A 21710-nucleotide genomic window follows, 5' to 3' on the forward strand; every position below is an offset into this window, starting at 1 on the left:
AGAAAAAAAAAAGGACGTTTTCATATGGGCTGTAAAACTCTTTCAAAAGGCTTTGAAAACGCTATGTATTGGCGTTAAGCAAAAGGCTGACTTTCAGCCTTTTCTACCTCAGCCTCTAGTGTGAAAGAGCCCTAAGGGCCCTTTCACACTAGAGGGCTTTTTCGGCGTTTTAACGCCACGGCCAAAGTGAGCGTTTTCCAAGGTAAAATGAAAGTCCATAGACTTTCATTTTACCTTTCACATCTAACGCCGCGTTTTGGAGCGTTGCGTTTCAACGCTCCCAGGCGCTTTTTCTGGGCCTACCGCGGCGTTTCTTATTACAATTGATAGTGATGTATTGGCGTTAAAATGCCTTGAAAACGCCTTCAAAACGACTGCAGCCAAAACGCAGCGTTTTAACCTTTTACCGCTGCCTGTAGTGTAAAAGAGCCCTAACAGCCAAAACAGCTAGGAGCAGCTACATAACCTGCCCACAGTAACAAAGTCACCATGTAATAAATGTCAGAATGTAAATCGGGGAGAGGAAAGATTTTACAATGAGCAAACACTGCCTAAATCATTTATACATAATTATGGTAAAAATGAAGCACTTTTTTTACTACATTATTTTCACTGGAGTTCTCCATACACCCCATACACACGCTCATTAGCGGTCTTTTATGCAGCACAATTATCAAACAACTTTTGTTGTGAAACAAGTTGAAACAACCAAAACAAAGTTGCTTGCTATTGTTCACACAACTGATAAAACTGATAAGATGCCAATCCAATTGTTGGATTGACGTCTTATCAGTTGTTTGAACTTTTTTGGGTTGTTTTAGCTTGTTTCACAACAGCAGTTGTTTGATAATTGTGCTGCATAAAAGACCGCTGTTGAGAGAGTGTATGGGGCTTAATGCTGTAACGCATGGATTAACACACCTTATTTAAGTGCCTAATTATTAATGTGCCTAAAGCCATATTGCTTAAAACTTATGTCCGTCAAATATATAAGTAACGACTAAGGCAAGAAACAATCCCAAATGGTTTACCACATTAAAGACAGAAAATATACTTAATTTTAAGATATAATATCAATATGCCCAATGGAGACTGTGTTATGTATTCAACAATGTGTTAAAGGGTATAAAACTCAAAATTGTATCTATGCTTCCAAATATTAAGCACAGCATAAAACTACAAAAAAACAAAACAAGGAAAGGCTGCTTTCAAGTCATTGGAAGGCCCTGATAACATTGCCGGTTAAAGGGACGCTGTAAATTCAAAAACTTCCCATGGGGGGTACTCACCTCGGGAGGGGGAAGCCTCCAGATCCTAATGAGGCTTCCCCCATCCTCCTGTGTCCCACGAGGGTCTTGCTGCAGCCCTCCGAACTGCCGCCCGACAGATCCCACAGCCTGTTCAATATTTACCTTTCCAGGCTCCAGCGGGGGCACTGTTGCGGCTCTTCTGATGGAGATTGGCGGAAATAGCCGATCTCTGTTGGGTCCGCTCTACTGCGCAGACACCGGAGACTTGCGTCTGCGCAGTAGAGCGGCCCGACGGAGATCGGCTATTTCCGCCTATCTCTGTGGGAAGGAGCGGATACTGCGCCTGCGCTGGAGCCAAAGGGTTAATATTTACGTCGCCGCCGCTCCGGGAGGATTTTCGCCACCGCTGTGGGACCGATGAGGACGGGGGAAACCTCAATAGGATCCGGAGGCTTCCCCCACCCGAGGTGAGTACCTCCTAGCAGAGTTTTTTTCGTTGCAGATTTTCTTTAAAGCTAACTGATAACATTGTTTGTTTGTTGGACACATTATCAGATGGTCTTGTAATTAAGTAATTACTGAGGAAATAAAGTAGATAAAGTTATCCGTTCATTCCTGGATAGAGGGGAAGCTTTTCATATATTGCATATTTATGCTTCCCAAACAGCTGAAGACAATTTGATCATTTTGGAAAAGTAAGGGCAATGTCATCAGTTAGATTCAGAGTGAAGAAGAAGCTTGAAATTTTAACCCTTCCAGTAAATTGGAAACCATTTATATCCTTTTTTTCTATTAGTCTTATGCTGTGTTTAATGTGCTAGATCAAAGATAAAGTTTTGAATTTAATACCAGTTTTCAGAAATAACACTTTAAATTTGTAAACCGTTACATGCTAAAGTAACATGCTTAAAGATTCACACATCACAGCATAATGCCCGGTTCACATTAGCATTCCCTGTCCGGATTTTCCTGATCTGATCCGGACGGTATACTGTACAAACGGAACGTACGTTCTGCATAGCAATGCAAAGGCTATGCGGACGTTCACACGTGTCCGTTCCGTACAGTACGGAGCCAGACCGGATCCGGACTCCGGACACTTTTCCAACATGCGCTATTTTTAGGGTCCGGATCTCCGGCCCCCGCACCCGGACCGGAGCCGGACCTGAGCCTGACAGCACCATCCGGAACACAGAAACCAATGGGAAACGGAAGGCACAGAACACACTGCCGACAAAAACCTGACGTTCTACCCCACTTCCTATGCGTATCCAAGCGGCCATTTCGGATGGGGACACATGGGTCAAGCATGTCTGGAGTGGAGCAGCAGTGACTTACGTGCTGGAGCTGTTTGGCAGAATGTCGGAGGTGGAGGTGAGGCCTACAGCGGAGGAACCTGATTCTACAGGTGCACCAGGTGCACCTTCTGCTGACCCCAACATTTTTTTATTTAAATTTCACTATTTTTTGCCCACGGATCCGGATGGCAGCCTGATGCATGCCTGATACAAACGGACCGGATCCGGATCGGATCGGAACCATACGGTTCTGATCAGGATCAGGTCCTGATCCGATCAGGATCCGGTCCGTTTACTTGCCAAAACGCAAGTGTGAACGGGGCCTTAATCAACCCATTTGTCTCTTAAACAGAAGTGAGGGAAAATCTTCCCAACCGGTAACCAGACAGAAATAAAAAACAAAATATGAGGGTACGTAGGGCTTCCCTCCATCTACCCAAAATGGAAAAAAATTACCTTGATCTTGACATAAGGCAAGCTCCTCACCTGCCATATAGTCACCAGATCTTTGCAAGCCAAAATGATCATTCACGATTATCTCAGCCATCAGTTAGTGACAGTAATGCCCGCTGGGCTCAGCCGAGATGCACCTACTTCCACAGAAGAGGAGGGGCGAAGCAGGAGGCTCCCCTACAACACCTCGGAGATACAGAAACCAGCCAAAGATACTGCCACAGCCAACTAAGTGCAGAAGACAAAGGATGCGTGCGCAAACAACACGCCAACAGCTGAAAGAACCATCACTACAGCTGTCAAAAGTTAAATATAACTGCACCCCCTTTGTTCCTAACCATTAGTTGGCAAGTTGACTAGAAAAAAAAGAGTTGAAAGAAAATAGTTGAAACATTTTGAAGGATCAAAAAAGATATATGGGCGTAAATAAGGAATCCAAAGAAAAAATAAGGCATCTTCAAATGGATACTCTTCTCTGTTGCAGAAGACATTTCATCACATTTACAGAGTGACTTCTTTGTTCTAATCAGATAAGGAGATAGCAAGGGAAATTTATGTAAACATTTAGCTCAGTCGGTCTAGCTAACTTAAGCTGATAATGCAGATCCAGATAGTTTAAGTGCCTGTTTAATGTTTGTAGTGTATCCGAATTATCCAGGCAAACAAGCTAAAACAGCATGGTTGATGATAAATGGTGCAGAAACCCCCTTTTTCACGGTCTGAGGTGGGTTTTTCCAGTCACATAGATGGCCTCTTTAACCCCTCTAGTGAACCAGTTTTCTACTCAGTTTATAATGTGCCATACTCAAAAGAGTATCCTTTCTCCTTGAGAAGTAGGTAGACCGCAGAGTCCTTACTTGAATAATTACCCCTGCTATTTTGAGGCATTTTCATATTCAGGGGTGGCTTGATTTATCAAGTGTAAAAATATCTGCTTGGCTCAGTACGCTAGACTGCATGCAACACGTTTTTTTGCTTGTGTGGTTTAATGGTTGGATCTTTGGGATTTACAAGTTTCTATCTTAGTGACCTGTTGGGTCTAAAGATAACAGTGTTGGTAGGACTGATGAAATGTGTTCTACAGCACAATGAAGGTGTCCAGCTGGCCCCACCTTATTTTGTCTTTAGTGGAACAGTGACCTAGACACATAAATAAATGGCAGGTATTACTTTTCAAAGCCTAACCAATTCGAGCGTAACCAAATTCTTCTCTAGAACAGGTATAAAAATTTACTGCAAACACAATATTAATGGGAAGAAGAAAAACAAGAAAAGAAAAATCATGCAACATTTCGGAAGCATCATCTAAAACATATGAAATAATTGGACTGAATAGCTGCACTTGCAACCACGCAAGGTACACATATACTGGATAAGCAAGAAAATGATTGACGGAGACTATTGGACAACCAGCTGTCATGACTCGTAAATTCGAGGACGGCGCTAGTCAAGGTTCCCCTCCTCCTGGAGAACCATTCAGGGGCTGTAGAGCAAGGGGGTCTTGTGGTTGCTGCTGATGGTTCTTCGGACACAACCTGCAAATACATCAGATACAGTTGAGGACATGTGCAGCCATGCGTGCAAAATAAATATTACAAAGCAAAAAGAATTTGTGTACTTCTTTATAAAGTTATATTGAACACAAATATCACAACTGTAATGGAGGCGTTGGACTGTCTTCTTGACTTCTCCTAATTGTTATGCATATGTTCAGTTAAAAAATATCCCCTACAGTCAGAAAAAGAATCTACACTTACTTTAAATTCAGGGGAGAGTATTGGCCACACATTGGCGGGGAGAGGGGACACTCAACCTTCCTCCCTCACCTCGGGCTCTCTCCTCAGTGCTCCCCCTCCAGCATCAATCAGTGGCAGCAGGCAGCAGGCAGGAAGGAACACATACCCTCATGCGTTCCACGCACCTGGAGGTTCCGCTCCCTAAGTGTTTGACGCTACTTCCTGTTTAAACACTTAGAGATTGGACCTCCGAAGTGGATGGAGGTGTGTGTTCCTGCCCGATGCCTGCAGCCACTGATTGATGCTGGATGGGAGTGTTGAGGGGAGAACCCGAGGTGAGGGAGGAGGGGGGAGTGTCCAAATGCAAATACTTCTGAGTTTATGCAAATCGTTATGCAAATACCTGCAGCTTGAAAATGGACCAATCAATTTAAACCTGGACTTAAAATGATTAGTCCATTTTCAAACTGCATTTATTTGCATTAAAAAAATGCATACATTTGCATGAACTCTGATATATTTGCATCTCATTGATCATCCCTACTGTTAACTTGCCTGTATTTAATAAAGCTTTGCTGAAAGCGTGTGTTTACCTTACCTGTTTCTGACCAACAGGGCAACCATGGCAACTACTATGGCAATTCCAGTCAGAACGCCTAGGATAATCAAGGTCAGCATCCACCAAGCATTCCGAATGGTGTTGTTGTCTTGGACATCCGTGTTCTGCGTAGGTGCAACGCGTTGAGTTGGAACATCTTCACGATGAACAAACTTTTCTAGAGCCGATTTCTCATCACTGAACGAGCCTATAAAATAAGTAACGTTAGCTGGCTTCATCAGGCTTGGCTCTGTGTAGAGCCTGATTAACTAAAGTCTTTTAGGACTGTTGGATATCAATGGAGATAATATAAGTAAACCCTCAAACCTCTTTTAGTCTTTTAGTGCACACCAAAACCTCTAGCAGATCTGCAAAATGCTAGCAGTTTTTGGATCAGATTTCAGAACGATTCTAGGCCTGTTTAGAGAGGTTTTCTACACATGCCTAGCGTTTTTTGGAGCGTTTTTGTGTAGCAGATTACAAATATTGTTACAGTAAAGCTATTACTGAACAGCTCCTGTAAAAAAAAACGCCTGGAAAACCGCTCCGATCTAACGTTTGCCAGAGCGGTGCAGCAGGAGGCACGTTTGCGGTTTGCTAAAAACCTCAAACCGCTGGTGTGCACCATCCCAATTAAATACATTAGCCAAGCGTTTTCACAGGCGAATGCGGTTGGCGGGTCGCTCCTAAAACCGCTCGGTGTGCACTGGGCCTCAGTCGTTTGAACTTGAATAAAAGATTGGAGGCACAGCAAAATAAATAAAAGAAATACTAAAAGAAGGGCACTTATGTCCTACAAAAAATAAACAAACAAGGATGGCAAGGGGGGTGCGGTTTGGATTTTTTAAGGAGGAACTGTAGTGAAAATAACATAAATGATTAAAACTACAGATTTCTAACATTATTCGCTTAGGCTATATTCACACTTTAAATCACCAGCACTACCGCAAGTGCTGAGCGATTTATTGAGCTTTTTAAAAGCGCTTTTCCCTGTGCTTTGCGTTTAGAAAAGCGCTTTTCTAAGCACTTTTGCTGACCGATTGAGATTTTCACTTCCTGACATCAGTCAGGAAGTGAACTCTTTGACCTGGAAATGAATAGATACAATGTATAAATTCCTAAAAGCACTCAGAAATCGCTATACAAAGCACTTTTCAAGCACTTTGCAATTTCCCTATACCTTCCATTGAGCCAAAACGCTCAGAAAATGGTACATGTAGCGCGTTTGTGATTTTAAAGAAATGGAAACGCCCACATGTGAGCACTCTCATAGGAAAACACTGCACAAGCACTTTTAGAGCGGTTCCTAAAATCACCAGCGCTTTACAGAAACTCTCATAGTGTGAACAAGCTCTGTGACCTTGTTCACATTGCGTTCTGCTCGCGTGTCCATCCGCGGTGGGCTTTATTTGTGGTGTTTTTTTTTCAATTACCGGCGCATGGGTGGGCGATTCGTTTTTGTGGTTAGCGGTTTCCGATGCGTTTTTCCCGAGCGTTTTGGTAATTCACTCCCTGACGTCAGTCAGGAAGTGAACTCTTTGACCCGGAAATGAATAAATACAATGGGCTTGATTCACAAAAGCGTGCTAACAGTTAGCACGCTGGTAAAAAGCCCTTTATCACGCCTAAACTCAGTTTAGGCGTGATAAGTTTAGGCGTGATAACTATAGCACCAATTGGGTTAGCACCGCAGTGCACAGCTGATCAAGTTTTGCACTAGCAAAGTCTGGTGCGTGCGAAATGTCGCATAGAGTTGAATGGCACTGCTTTGCGCGCAGGACTTTGCGCGCGATCTAAACGTATCTAAACTTATCACGCCTAAACTTATCATGCCTACACGGGGGGTAACTAGGCCCCACCGGGCCCCCCTGCAGAATTTCTGAGCGCCCCCCCGGGGCCTGCTCAGGGCCGTTTTGTGGGGGCTGGAAGGGTCGCAGCATGAGGGGAAAGCCATGGCCACAGTCGACGGAGAGGGGGGGACGTCCCTCACCTCGGGGCTCTCCCCTCTGCGCTCCCCTCCAGCTTAAATTTGTGTCCGGGCAGCGGCGGCAGCAAACAGATACATAGCTTCCGTGCGCTCCACCAGCCTGCGTTCCTCTCGCTAGCCTCTGACACGACTTCCGGTATAACAGAAAGTCCCATCAGAGACTAGAGAGAGGAACGCAGGCTGGAGCGCACGGAAGGTATGTATCTGTCTGCTGCCCGCTGCTGCCCGGACACACATTTAAGCTGGAGGGGAGCGCAGAGGGGAGAGCCCCGAGGTGAGGGACGTCCCCCCTCCCCGCCGACTGTGGCCATGGCTTTCCCCTCATGCTGCGACCCCTCCAGCCCCCACAAAATGGCCCCGGGGGGGGGGGGAGCAGTGGCTGCAGGCCATATCGTTACCAGTGCGCCTAAACTTATCACGCTTAAACTGACTTTAGGCGTGATAAGGGGCTTTTCACTAGTGTTGGGCGAACAGTGTTCGCCACTGTTCGGGTTCTGCAGAACATCACCCTGTTCGGGTGATGTTCGAGTTCGGCCGAACACCTGACGGTGCTCGGCCAAACCGTTCGGCCATATGGCCGAACTAAGAGCGCATGGCCGAACGTTCCCCGAACGTTCGGCTAGCGCTGTGATTGGCCGAACGGGTCACGTGGTTCGGACCCGAACGCGCTCTGATTGGCCGAACTGTCACGTGGTTCGGGTAAATAAATACCCGAACCACGTCATATCTCCGCCATTTGTCTGTGGGTTTAGCTTTGGGTAGGCAGGCAGGGTAGTTCGCGCTCCAGCCACGCTAGCCAGGGTCCCCCCCAGTCATTGTGTGTCGCTGCTGGGAATAGTAGTACACCGCTCGCTCAGCATTCTGTTTACTGCCACTCTGTGTACCTCGCTCAGCCACACTATATAGCATTCTGTTTACTGCCACTCTGTGTCTGCTGGGAATAGTAGTACACCGCTTGCACAGCCACACTATATAGCATTCTGTTTACTGCCACTCTGTGTACCTCGCTCAGCCACACTATATAGCATTCTGTTTACTGCCACTCTGTGTCTGCTGGGAATAGTGGTACACCGCTCGCTCAGCCACACTATATAGCATTCTGTTCACTGTTCTGTGTCTGCTTGGAATAGTGGTACACCGCTCGTTCAGCCACACTATATAGCATTCTGTGTACTGTTCTGTGTCTGCTGGGAACAGTAGTACACCGCTCGTTCAGCCACACTATATAGCATTCTGTGTACTGTTCTGTGTCTGCTGGGAACAGTAGTACACCGCTCGCTCAGCCACACTATATAGCATTCTGTTCACTGTTCTGTGTCTGCTGGGAATAGTGGTACACCGCTCGCTCAGCCACACTATATAGCATTCTGTTTACTGCCACTCTGTGTACCTCGCTCAGCCACACTATATAGCATTCTGTTTACTGCCACTCTGTGTCTGCTGGGAATAGTGGTACACCGCTCGCTCAGCCACACTATATAGCATTCTGTTCACTGTTCTGTGTCTGCTTGGAATAGTGGTACACCGCTCGCTCAGCCACACTATATAGCATTCTGTTTACTGTTCTGTGTCTGCTGGGAATAGTGGTACACCGCTCGCTCAGCCACACTATATAGCATTCTGTTCACTGTTCTGTGTCTGCTGGGAATAGTGGTACACCGCTCGCTCAGCCACACTATATAGCATTCTGTTTACTGTTCTGTGTCTGCTGGGAACAGTAGTACACCGCTCGCTCAGCCAGAGTATATAGCATTGTGTTTACTGCCACTCTGTGTACACCGCTCAGCCAGACTATATACCATTGTTTACTGACACTCTGTGTACACCACTCAGCCACACTATATACCATTGTTTACTGACACTCTGTGTACACCGCTCAGCCAGACTATATACCATTGTTTACTGCCACTCTGATTCTGCTGGGAACAGTAGTACACCGCTCGCTCAGCCAGACTATATACCATTGTTTACTGACACTCTATGTACACCGCTCAGCCAGACTATATACCATTGTTTACTGCCACTCTGATTCTGCTGGGAACAGTAGTACACCGCTCGCTCAGCCAGACTATATACCATTGTTTACTGACACTCTATGTACACCGCTCAGCCAGACTATATACCATTGTTTACTGCCACTCTGATTCTGCTGGGAACAGTAGTACACCGCTCGCTCAGCCAGACTATATAGCATTGTGTTTACTGCCACTCTGTGTACACCGCTCAGCCACACTATATAGCATTGCGTACTCTGCCAGTCAGTGTGTATATTGCTGGGATCAGTAATACTCCACTCACCGTCAACCACTATATGAGCTCAACATGAGTTCCCCAGAGACCTCCGCTGTGAGCAGCACTCCCAACAACAGCAACAGCCAACGCCCCACGCAAGCTATAACATCCACCCCAGCAGCCAGTGGTCAGCAGCAGCCCTCCCCGGAGGAGAACGTTGTGTCCATCAGTCCGTCGCCAGAGCGATTAATGAGGGCTGCCATTGAGGAGATGATGGGGCCTGATGTGGAGGAGGAGGTCTGGCTCAGGCCAGCATCCCAAGTTAATGTTGAGGACGATGAGGGGTCTGTGTCTGGGGATGTTGGGGTGGCAGAGGTGGTGGGTGGGTCAGACTCAGGAGAAGAGTTGTATGATGAGGATGATGATCGGGACCATCTGTATGTGCCTCAGAGTCCGACCCCGGAAAACATGTTGTATCGTGTGTTTAGGTACTAAAATCTGCGTTCCCTCCCAGTAGTGTTGGGCGAACAGTGTTTGCCACTGTTCGGGTTCTGCAGAACATCACCCTGTTCGGGGTGACTATATAGCAGACTATATAGCATTGTGTTTAATGCCACTCTGTGTACACGGCTCAGCCACACTATATAGCATTGTGTTTACTTCCACTCTGTGTCTGCTGGGAACAGTAGTACACCGCTCACCCGCCACTGTATAGCATTGTGCTCTGTGTCACTGCTGACAATAGTGGTACACCGCTCACCCACCACTGTATAGCATTTCTGTACTGCCACTGTACTGCTGCCAGTCAGCATGTACTTTAAGGATAAGTGAAATGAGGAAGAAATCCGGTGAAAGAGGGAGGGGCAAGGGAAGAGGTGTTTCCCCTGACGGTTCACGTACAGGCCACAGGGGAGCACCCAAGAAAACCCACTCAATACTGCCCATGTTGTCCAGGACAACAACCCTCACAGATCCAAAAGAACAGGACCAGATAATTACTTGGATGACCTCTCAAGCGTCCAGCAGTGGGTTAAGCAGCACCAGCACATCACGCACGAGGTCCGAGTCCTCAGCCAGTTAAAGTCTGGGCTTTCTTTGAAGACTGCACTGAGGATGTTACCATGGCGATTTGCAAGGTGTGCAAGACCCGCCTGAGCAGGGGGAAAAGTATTAACAACCTCTCCACCACCAGCATGAGCCGCCACATTCTATCCAAACATCCCACTCTGTGGGCAAACGCGGCAGGACAGGGTACCACCAGCAACACTGCCTCCCTTGGGTTCACCAGACTCACCACCAGACCCGCCTCAGCAGCAGCAGTAGCCCAGCCATTGCGTGGTTCACAACATTCACAAACATCAGACGATGCTGACACTGTCACTTTCCGGACTAGTGCTCTTGAGGTCTCCCAGTGTTCATCAAACACAACAACCAACAGCCCTTCGGTGTGCAGCGCTACGGTTGAGTTGTCTGTTTCTGAGATGTTTGAGCACAAGAGGAAATTGCCAGCAAATGACCCCCGGGCCGTGGCAGTAACAGCCAGCCAGCATAGCCAAGCTTCTGGCCTGCGAAATGCTGCCATATCGAGTGGTGGAGACAAACAGCTTCAAGGGCATGATGTCAGTGGCCATCCCACGTTACGTGGTTCCCAGCCGCTACCACTTTGCGCGCTCTGCAGTGCCTGAGTTGCATGAGCACGTGGTCAGCTAAATAACCCGAAGCTTGAAGAATGCCGTTGCCTGCAAGGTTCACCTCACCACTGACACCTGGACGAGTGCGTTCGGCCAGGGTCGATACATCTCCCTTACCGCGCACTGGGTGAACCTTGTGGAGCCTGGCAGCGATTCCTCACCTGCTACGGCGCGGGTGTTGCCCACGCCGCAAACAGCTGGATAACAACAGCAGCACCTACCTCTCTGACTCCTTCTCCTCCAACGCATCTCAAAGCTGTACCTCATCCGGAAATGCTAACCCAGCACCAGCAGCAGTAGGATCGTGGAAGCAGTGCAGCACAGCTGTTGGCATGCGTCAGCAAGCGTTGCTGAAGCTGATCTGCCTTGGGGATAAGCAGCACACAGGGGAGGAAATTTGGAGGGGAATAAAGGAACAGACGGATTTGTGGCTGGCACCGCTGGACCTGAAACCGGGCATGAAGCTAGACACCTGGCACGAACTGGCAATGTACGCAATAGAGGTGCTGGCTTGCCCGGCAGCCAGCGTTATGTCGGAACGCTGTTTCAGTGCTGCCGGAGGCATCATCACAGATCGGCGTATCCGCCTCTCCACAGAAAATGCAGACCGTCTGACTCAAATTAAAATGAATCAATCCTGGATTGGAAACGACTACGCAACACTCCTGGACCCCAACCAAGTAACATGACCGATGAACATCTGGGATGGTTTAGCGTTTCCGGTCCCTGTTTATTGAACCTCTCATCTGTATTACATTTATGACTGCATGGCGGCAAAAAGCATTGCTGCTATATCCGCACGCTTTTTGTCCTCATGCAAGGCCTGGGTTGTTGTGTCTCACAAAGCGTGGCCTTCTCCTCCTGCGCCTCCTCCTGTTCCATCACGTGTGCTGCTGCTGCTGCTGGGTTACCGTTGCCGCGTGGTCCCTGTTTATTGAACCTCTTATCTTTATTACATTTATGACTACATGGCGGTACAAAGCATGCTATCCGCACGCTTTTTGTCCTCATGCAAGGCCTGGGTTGTTGTGTCTCACAAAGCGTGGCCTTCTCCTCCTGCGCCTCCTCCTGTTCCATCACGTGTGCTGCTGCTGCTGCTGCTGCTGGGTTAGCGTTGCCGCGTGGTCCCTGTTTATTGAACCTCTTATCTTTATTACATTTATGACTACATGGCGGTACAAAGCATGCTATCCGCACGCTTTTTGTCCTCATGCAAGGCCTGGGTTGTTGTGTCTCACAAAGCGTGGCCTTCTCCTCCTGCGCCTCCTCCTGTTCCATCACGTGTGCTGCTGCTGGGTTAGCGTTGCCGCGTGGTCCCTGTTTATTGAACCACTTATCTTTATTACATTTATGACTGCATGGTGGTACAAAGCATGCTATCCGCACGCTTCTTGTCCTCATGCAAGGCCTGGGTTGTTGTGTCTCAAAGCGTGGCCTTCTCCTCCTGCGCCACCCTCCTCCTGTTCCATCACGTGTGCTGCTGCTGGGTTAGCATTACCGGTCCCTTTTCCTGGAACCTCTTATATGTATTACATTTATGACTGCATGCCGACAAAAAGCATGTTACCTGTGCAAAGAAAACAGACATTTCCCGCATTTAAAAGACAGTTTTCCCTTTGAAACTTTAAAATCGATTTTCTCAAAAACTATAAGCTCTTTTTGCTAAATTTTTTTTTCCTCTTGTACCCACTCCCAAGGTGCACATACCCTGTAAATTTGGGGTATGTAGCATATAAGGAGGCTTTACAAAGCACAAAAGTTCGGGTCCCCATTGACTTCCATTATGTTCGGAGTTCGGGTCGAACACCCGAACATCGCGGCCATGTTCGGCCTGTTCGGCCCGAACCCGAACATCTAGATGTTCGCCCAACACTACTTTTCACCAGCGTGGTGCAATGGTTATCACGCCTAAAGCCTTTTAGGCATGATAACTGGGTTATCACCGCTTTGTGTATCGAGCCCCATGTGTTTATTCTTAAAAACGCGAAAGCAATCGCTGCTCAAAGCGGTTTTGTGAGCGTTTTGCGTTTTTCCTATAACTTCCATTGAGGCGAAGTTGCCTCAAAAATGGCTTCAAGCACCGCTTTTTAAAGCGGAAAGCAAAAGAGCTGCTCATATGTGAACTGTCTCATACAGAATCATTGTGTAAGCGCTTTCAGGGCGATTTTGAAAAATCGCCCGGGGTTTAAAAATACCAAAAACGCCTGCAGTGAGAACAAGCCCTTATAGATTATTTAGTCAGTGTTTACCCATTGTAAAATCTTTTCTCTCCCTGATTTACATTCTGACATTTATCACAGGGTGGCAACAACTTTAGTCCTGTTATGTTCATTACTGCAGAATGTTTGCATACTAAGTGTTCCGAAGACAGTAAAAATAATACCTGGGGGTGGGGCGAGAGAATTTTGCTAAACAGCCTAGGCTAAGCATCACTGGGAGGGCGGGGCAAAAAACCAATATACAGCAATATATAGACACAGGAAGTGTTTCTGATGCAGACACCAGGAAAATTACTGTATACGTGGGTATCCTTAATTATTTATTATTTGTCACTACAGTGCCTCTTTAAATATGATTAGCTATGAAACCATAGTAAGAGTTGACAAAGGCTTAGTGAATTGGAATTAATGCTGCTTCAGTGATGGGCAGCACTTGTAATATGAACTTTTTAAACACATTTCGGATATCATGAATTTATGTCCAGATTTATATGTGCAGTGTTGGTGACTAGAAGTAGCGTTGCTCATCATGAGCTAATCACGAGTAACCATGGTGGTTACTCGTGATTCAAATGAGTTGTAATTGTAGCAGCTGAATGGCTGTATGCGGCGGGGTTAATTACCCAGAATGCCGCCATCCGCCCTGAGCGACCTATTGGTCACGTTGCAAGCCTCGCCATGGCACGCTTCCTCCTTCAAGCCGCAAGGATGACATGCGCTACAGCGAGGCTTGCAACGCAACCAATCGGTCGCTTGCAAGCTCTTTGAAACTCAGAGCGGATGGCGGCATTATGGGTAATTAACCCCGCCACATACAGCTGCTCAGCTGCGGCAATTAGAACTCATTTGAATCACGAGTAACCACCGTGGTTACTCGTGATTAGCTCGTGATGAGCAAGGCTAAATAAGTAGCATCAGTTACACAGCCGCTAATTCCCTTTTATTAATATTTGCTCTGGTGTGCTATGAACCCAAATGCAAGTACATTACTAGGAGATAATTTTCATCTTCTCTTTAAAGAGAATCTGTACTCTAAAATTCTTACAATAAAAAGCATACCATTTTATTCATTATGTTCTCCTGGGCCCCTCTGTGCTGTTTCTGCCACTCCCTGCTGCAATCCTGGCTTGTAATTGCCAGTTTTAGGCATTGTTTACAAACAAAAGACATGGCTGCTAACCAGCATGTGATAGGCTGAGAGAAGCTCAGTCTGTGACTCATACAGAGCCTGGAGGGGGCGTGGAGAGGGTGTGTATGACTTCTACCTATCACAGCAGAGCAGCACATTCCTGCCTGAGCCGAAAAAGCCGGCAAAGGAAAGAAGATTAGATGATATAACAGAGATAATACAGCCACTGTGCAACTAGGAAAGGCTGCAGTAAGACAGACCACATTAGAACAGGTATAGCAACTTATAGGATAGAAGAAATCAGGCTGCAAAATTTTGTTACAGAGTCTCTTTAAAATTACTTTTTAGCATTTTAAAATTGAAAAAGTGCCCCAATGTTGGTGAAAGGGTACTATCAAATTTATTTTGAGTATGTATATGGCTTGAAAGGCATTTTATGACAAGGTGGGAAAATATCATCTAAGAGACAATTCAGGAGAAAAAAAAAAAGAGTTGGATATGGGTACTTTTGCCACTCAGTAAAATAAATGTTTTGTCTGCTTATTGTCTAGGTCCAAGGAGGAGGACATTCTTGCTAGGGACATGGCTAATAAGCGAGAAGGGGAAAGGTGGTGGGCTGATGTGTCATTGGCTGAGCATTGTAGATGGGAAAGTAGTCAACGTCTGAGTTAAAACGAAACTTCCTGCTATCAGAACTTAAGGGGATCTTAAGCGTTCCTAAAAGGACAACTGGGAACCAGTACCTGCTAGAGATGGTCAATGATCTGCAAATCATTCCAAGATTATACAAATACTGTATGCAAATGTGCAAATTTATGTAGGCTTGAATCAAATTTTCGACATCTCATTGACCATCCTAGGTCCTTGCCACATCAGGGATGGTCACCATTGCTTACCCGCCATCTTATTAGTTCTAATCCCCTCCCTTGGAAATACCCCCCCCCCCCTTTAATTGTAAGCCTGTTTGGTAGGACCCTCCTCCCCATGTGCTCTTCTCTTCCACCATATGAACTCAATGACTCATCTGCTATATTTATCACTACATTGCAATCTGTGCACCATTTTTTATTGTTACATCACAATTGTGTGCACTATCTTTTAATGCTGTAATTTTCCTGAGTAACATTGTTTAACCACTTCCCCACCACAGGTTATTTTCCCTTAAAAACCAGACCAATTTTCACATTTCACTCCCCTCCCATTCATTCATCAATAACTTTACCGCCACTTATGACACCAAAATGATCTATACATCGGGTGGTATTTTTTGTTAATTATTTTATTTTAGCTGCATTTTAAGTGGAGTAATAAGAAAAAAAAATGAAAATATGCCGTAGATAAAACCAACATGTTTATTTTTCCCTTTTATTACAATGTTTAAAGAGACACTGAAGCGAAAAAAAACTATGATATAATGACTTGTATGTGCAGTACAGCTAAGAAATAAAATATTAGGAGCAGAGACACAAGTCTAATATTGTTCCCAGTACAGGAAGAGTGAAGAAACTCCAGTTGTTATCTATGCAAAAAAGCCATTAAGCTCCACGAATTTCAAAGTCGCAGAGAGCTCTGTCTTCTGAAGCTTATTATCTCAAGTGTCTGGCACTGTATTGTTTTTTTTTTCCTGCAGAGAACAGTACAAAAGTTCACTAGCCTGCTCTGTAAAATCATTTAGAATGCTGAGTATTGTGTAAACTGCAAATAGTAGAGAATGATGCAATGTTATAAAAAAACCTACATAACTGAAAATAAAAATATGACACTATTTTCTTTGCTACTAATGTTCTAGTAATTATCCATACTACACAACTCATTTATTAAATCATATTTTTTTTTAGCTTCAGTGTCTCTTTAAATTGTGTCCCTAGTACAATGAATCACGACAATATTTTATTTGTAAATAAAGGTGTATTTTTTCCATTTGCATTTCTTTATACTAGATCAGTAATTACAAGCAATACTTTGCAAAAGTAGTAGTGATATACCATAATGGCATACACATTAAAAAAACTCCCTAAGGTAACTATTATTTTTTTCAGCAATAACTATATTTTTTTAGATAGGAGGGGGAAATGAGGGATTAAAATTGGGTATTTTTTTAAAATGTATTAACATTTGTAAGAGCATTTTTATTTTTGACCACTAGATGCCCCCATACTATCCTGTGCACTGAACCAGGGCTGTGGAGTCAGTACAAAAATCCACCGACTCCGACTCCTCAGTTTAGGATTCCACAGACTCCGACTCCGACTCCTCGACTCCGACTCCTCTAATTTGCATATTACAATCTTGTTGATTGATTCTGTCATGCTGCCCCTATGTTTTGGAACTCCTTACCTCAACAGATCAGGACAGCTCCATCCCTGGACGTGTTTAAATCCAGACCCACCTGTTCAGTTTGGCATTTGCAGAAATATAACTTTTGTTGTGTGAATACTTCATCCTACTAATTACTGAATCTGAGAGAGCCTAAGCGCTTTGAGTCCTATGGGAGAAAAGCGCTATAGAAATGTTATTGTATTGTATTGTATTGAAAGTATGTAACGTGAAATTCGTCTTAACTGCTAACGCTTAGGAATTTTAAAAGACAACTGAAGTGAGAAGGATATGTAGACTGCCATATTTATTCCCTTTAGACTAAAACTAGTCCTTGGTAAGAGTACTTGTAAAAGGTACAAACCGGAACAAAGAACATCTATAAGGCCCTAGGCAATGTAACCGTGGGTACATGTAAGAGTGATGTGCAGGTACTCTGCAGGGGAATAAGGAGATTCTTCCTCTATTACACATTCTTCAGGCACAATCTGAACATGGATCAGGCCCTAGGCAATGTAACTGTGGGTACATGTAAGAGTGATGTGCAGGTACTCCGCAGGGGGAAAAGGAGATTCTACCTCTATTACACATTCTTCATGCACAATCTGAACCAGGATTATGGGTGATAGACAACACCTCTGTGTTCAATGTGCACAACATTCTCAGTGGATTCCCTGCAGCTCTGTGGGGACTGCATATGTAGAGTATAGTACTACTGTGTAACAAAGTAAACCTGAGACAGATGAAATTAAAGTTTTATACATACCTGGGGCTTCCTCCAGCCCCCTTCAGGCTAATCAGTCCCTTGCTGTCCTCCTCCGCCACCTGGATCTTCTGCTATGAGTCCAGGTACTTGAGCAAATCAGACGTAGTGCCCATGCACACACTCCGCTACCGGGAGCGTACTACACCTGCACAGCCAGGGCCGGATTTGTACTTTCCAGTGCCCTAGGCCTGCTGTCATCTACCCCCCCCCCCCCCCCCCGCCACCACCACCACTACCAAAAAACATTCTGACCAACACTGACTATCGATCATTGGTTTGAATGGGCTCATTTCAGTTGTGCTGCTCTGCCTCCCATTCAGCCAAGAATCAGAGGATGCTCTGTCTGCTCAATAATTCCTGCAATTTGTGCTCCTGCCCGAATGTGCACAGCAGCCAATAGTGTTCTGGGAATGCATACTTGAGAAATGACGCTGATATATGTACTTGTCAAGAATGCATAACACTATACTGGCGTTGGTTGCTGTGCACATCTGGGCAGGAGCAGAAAACTTGCACAAGTCGCAAGTGGCCAGAGCATGCGCTGCTTCTTTGTCCTCTGTGAGACTGGCTGCAGTCAGAGCCACAAACAGGTGACAGGGAGCGTGAGTGGCCAGAGCATGCGCTGCTTCTTTGTCCTCTGTGCGACTGGCTGCAGTCATAGCCACAAACAGGTGACAGGGAGCGTGAGTGGCCAGAGCATGCGCTGCTTCTTTGTCCTCTGTGAGACTGGCTGCAGTCAGAGCCACAAACAGGTGACAGGGAGCGTGAGTGGCCAGAGCATGCGCTGCTTCTTTGTCCTCTGTGCGACTGGCTGCAGTCATAGCCACAAACAGGTGACAGGACAGCTTAATGGAGAGGAACAGAGAACAGGTAAGTAGCAAACATCCTATCAATACCCACTTTGGATGTTTGGTTGTAATTAGAGCGGACCTGAACTCAGAACTTCCTCTCTGCTTCAAAAGATACACAATAACATAATAACCTTTAAAAAAAACATTTCTTTGTTACAGCTGATACAAATCCTGCAATAAATCGGCAGTGTCTACTTCCTGCTTTCATGGAAGCAGACATATTGTTAACATCCTGTGCTTTCAAATTAGCTTAGATGTTGTGGCAGTCAGGGGACACAGGAGAGATCAAATTACAATGTCAGATTAGACACAGATGAGGGGGAATTACACAGGCTCTCTAAAAAATACAAGGTAGATTTTTCTATGTTTTCCTTCTGTCCTGTGCAAGAGTTCAGCTCCACTTTAAAGCATCTGAATGATATTTATTTATATTTGAAAAATCTATGTATCTCTTTTGAATGTTGAAAGTACATATGGTGGTTTGCTCTAACATATTGACAGTATACGGGAACAAAGTCTTAAGAAGGCTTATTCACAGACAGATTACTTTTTTTTCTTTTAAGCCAATAAATGGTATCATCCTCATTCAAAACTCTCTGCTTTTGCTGTGGCTAAAATGGTACAATGCTTTACTGCTACAGGAAAGGAGAAGGATGCCAAACTATACAGACTAGCATAGAGGTAGTAACAGCTCAGGTGACAGTGACAGTTTAGCAATGAAAGTAAAGCAAACAGCATTTTTATTCCTGTCATAGATGGTAGGAACAGAAAATGAGTCAGGAAAGAGTTAACTGAGACCACTGCTGGCTAGGAAGAAAAAAAAACCCTAAAGCCATAAATTTAAGTAGACTAGAGATAAGAAAGTGTAATTTACAGCTGCTGGGGTCAGTGTATCACAACTGTAAAGGAGAAAGTGAAGAAATTAGCAGGGTTCACTGATGTCTTTGAATGCCTGCATTAAAACTCAGCGGAACTAAGTTCCATCTGCTTTGTAATGCAAATCCCTGGTATTTCTCACATCAACTTGTATGATCATAATAAGAGGAATTGATCATCAGATGAGGTGACAGCAGATGTTGATTGAGAGAGAGACTTGCTGGAATTGAGGAACTCTGGAATTCAGCTATTAGTGCAGAGCAGGGCGCTGGCTGGGTGCACTGTGGGACCAGAAGAGGTGATTAATTTTGACATATGACCTCTTTTCTCTCCAAGTCATGCTCCCCTTCTTATCTTATCTGATTTTATCGCCCTAGGCCGTGGCCTTTGTGGCCTTTCCAGAAATCCGGCCCTGTGCACAGCACTATTGCGCAGGTACAGAATGTTCCTGGCTGTAGGAGCGGCATGCGGCCGGACTGCACTGAGTGGCTGAATTACTGGGACTCATAGCAGAAGATCCAGGTGGTGGAGGACAGCGAGGGACTGATTAGCCTGTAGGGGGCTGGAAGAAGTCCCAGGTATGTATAAAACTTTTCTTTTCATCCGTCTCAGGTACCCTTTAATGTGTAGTCACCAAACCACATTTTAACAACATATCAAATTATTTGATTTCATGAGCAAAGAGTACATTTGCATTAATCAGAATCAACACAGAATTATTTCCATCTCATTGACCATCTCTATTAGTGACACGGCTACACATCAGGCTTTATTCTTACAGCATAGATGTTATTTAGTATATATAAGAGATTCCTGTGTACACATCATATATACTGTACAGTCACAATCAGATATGTATATCTGACTTTAAAAATACGGAGCACAAGTAACTAATTTTGATTGGTTTACAGTATTTCATTTTTGTGGACTAAGCAGAGCTATTACTGTATGTATAAAATATTCATGATTACTATTATCTGAGAAATAGAACATTTTATCATATTTTTCCCGACTCCGACTCCAGGCACCCAAAATTGCCCCGACTCCGACTCCACAGCCCTGCACTGAACAGTACACAGGAAGTAGAGAAGAGCTGTGAATGACGATGGATCGGGCATCTCATTGATGCCAGATCATCATTCACTATTGGCACTGTGATCGGTGAATGGGAACACATGTTCCTATTCACCATTTGGTACTTTGCCACAGTGGGCGGTCACGGGAGATGTGGGGGGTCTCAGTAGCTTTTAGAGGGGGCACACAACGGTGTAAACAGCTCGATACGTGTATCTACGGCCCTGGTGCTGAAGTGAAGTCCACAGGGTCGTAAATACACAATGCAACGATGGGGAACTGGTTAATGTCTCCCATATCTTGTGTACAGCTTTGTGTAATATGATAGCGCTTAAAGTTTAATAATAAAAATAGTCCCACTGTTATAGAGAGAAAAGGTCATGGTGGCCACATTACTATGGTGGGGGTGAAGAGGTAGTCATGGTGATCACACTTGTTATGTAACTCCTAACAAAAGCTCCCCCTGGAAGATACCATTTGAGAAGGGAGAGGGGGGTGTGACTCTGGGGGGGAGGAGATTAGCTGGAGGAACCCATGACTTGTCGTTATGCCATTAATGTGTTACCAAACAAATGATTGTATTTATCCCTGGCAATGTCTGTAGCAATATCGGGTGCTGAAATAAATAGGATGTATTTAAAACAAACCTGAAGCTAAAATAAACTAATGAGATAATGAATTATGTGTAGTACAGCTAAGACATAGGACATTAGTAGCAAAGAAAAAGGTTTTCCAGTACAGGAAGAGTTAAAAAACAAAAAAAATTTCAGTTGTTATCTATGCAAAAGAGCTTCTCTGAGCTATTAGACCTGGTGGGTCGAATGCAGTCCTGTTTTATGAAGCACTTACATTGCCAAGAAACAGCGAGAGACAGCTTGAGATAAGGTTTTACTGCATGAAAGTTCAAAGAGTCATTAGCTCTACTCTGTTTTACTGCTTAAAACAGAGGGTAGTTTTAAAACTGCAACTGTGACAAAATGATGCAGTGTTATTAAATAAAGCTAAATAACTGAAAATAAAAACGTATGAGACTCTTTTTTTTTTTTTGCTACTGATGTTCTATTCATTATCTGTAGGCTTGAATAAGGACAACATGTTTTTATACTGGTATGAGGCTCAAGGCCAAGGCAGAGGCTAGAGAGGCTCCAGCCTCAGGGCGCAGTGTAAGAGGCGGCGCACAACTCATTCAGCCATTGTTCCCCTGTTGTGTTTGAAGCAGAGAGAAATAAGTAAA

At 44.9% G+C, this 21710-nt stretch overlaps 1 protein-coding gene across 2 annotated transcripts in view; it reads right to left on the minus strand.

Annotated features, from left to right (window-relative positions):
• Positions 1-1022: 1022 nt before the first annotated feature.
• The window catches only part of LOC137521934 (uncharacterized), a 142110-nt gene continuing 121422 nt past the window's right edge, over positions 1023-21710 (minus strand). For both annotated transcript variants that reach the window (XM_068241881.1, XM_068241880.1), the window contains 3 exons: positions 5336-5543; positions 1726-4536; positions 1023-1289 (listed from right to left, as the gene is read on the minus strand). In XM_068241881.1, the coding sequence (XP_068097982.1) occupies positions 4449-4536; positions 5336-5543 (296 nt within the window). In that variant the 3' untranslated portion in view covers positions 1023-1289; positions 1726-4448. The remainder of the gene's footprint in view (positions 1290-1725; positions 4537-5335; positions 5544-21710) is intronic.

This window comes from Hyperolius riggenbachi, chromosome 6, assembly GCF_040937935.1.
Source record: "Hyperolius riggenbachi isolate aHypRig1 chromosome 6, aHypRig1.pri, whole genome shotgun sequence".
Lineage (NCBI taxonomy): Eukaryota > Metazoa > Chordata > Amphibia > Anura > Hyperoliidae > Hyperolius > Hyperolius riggenbachi.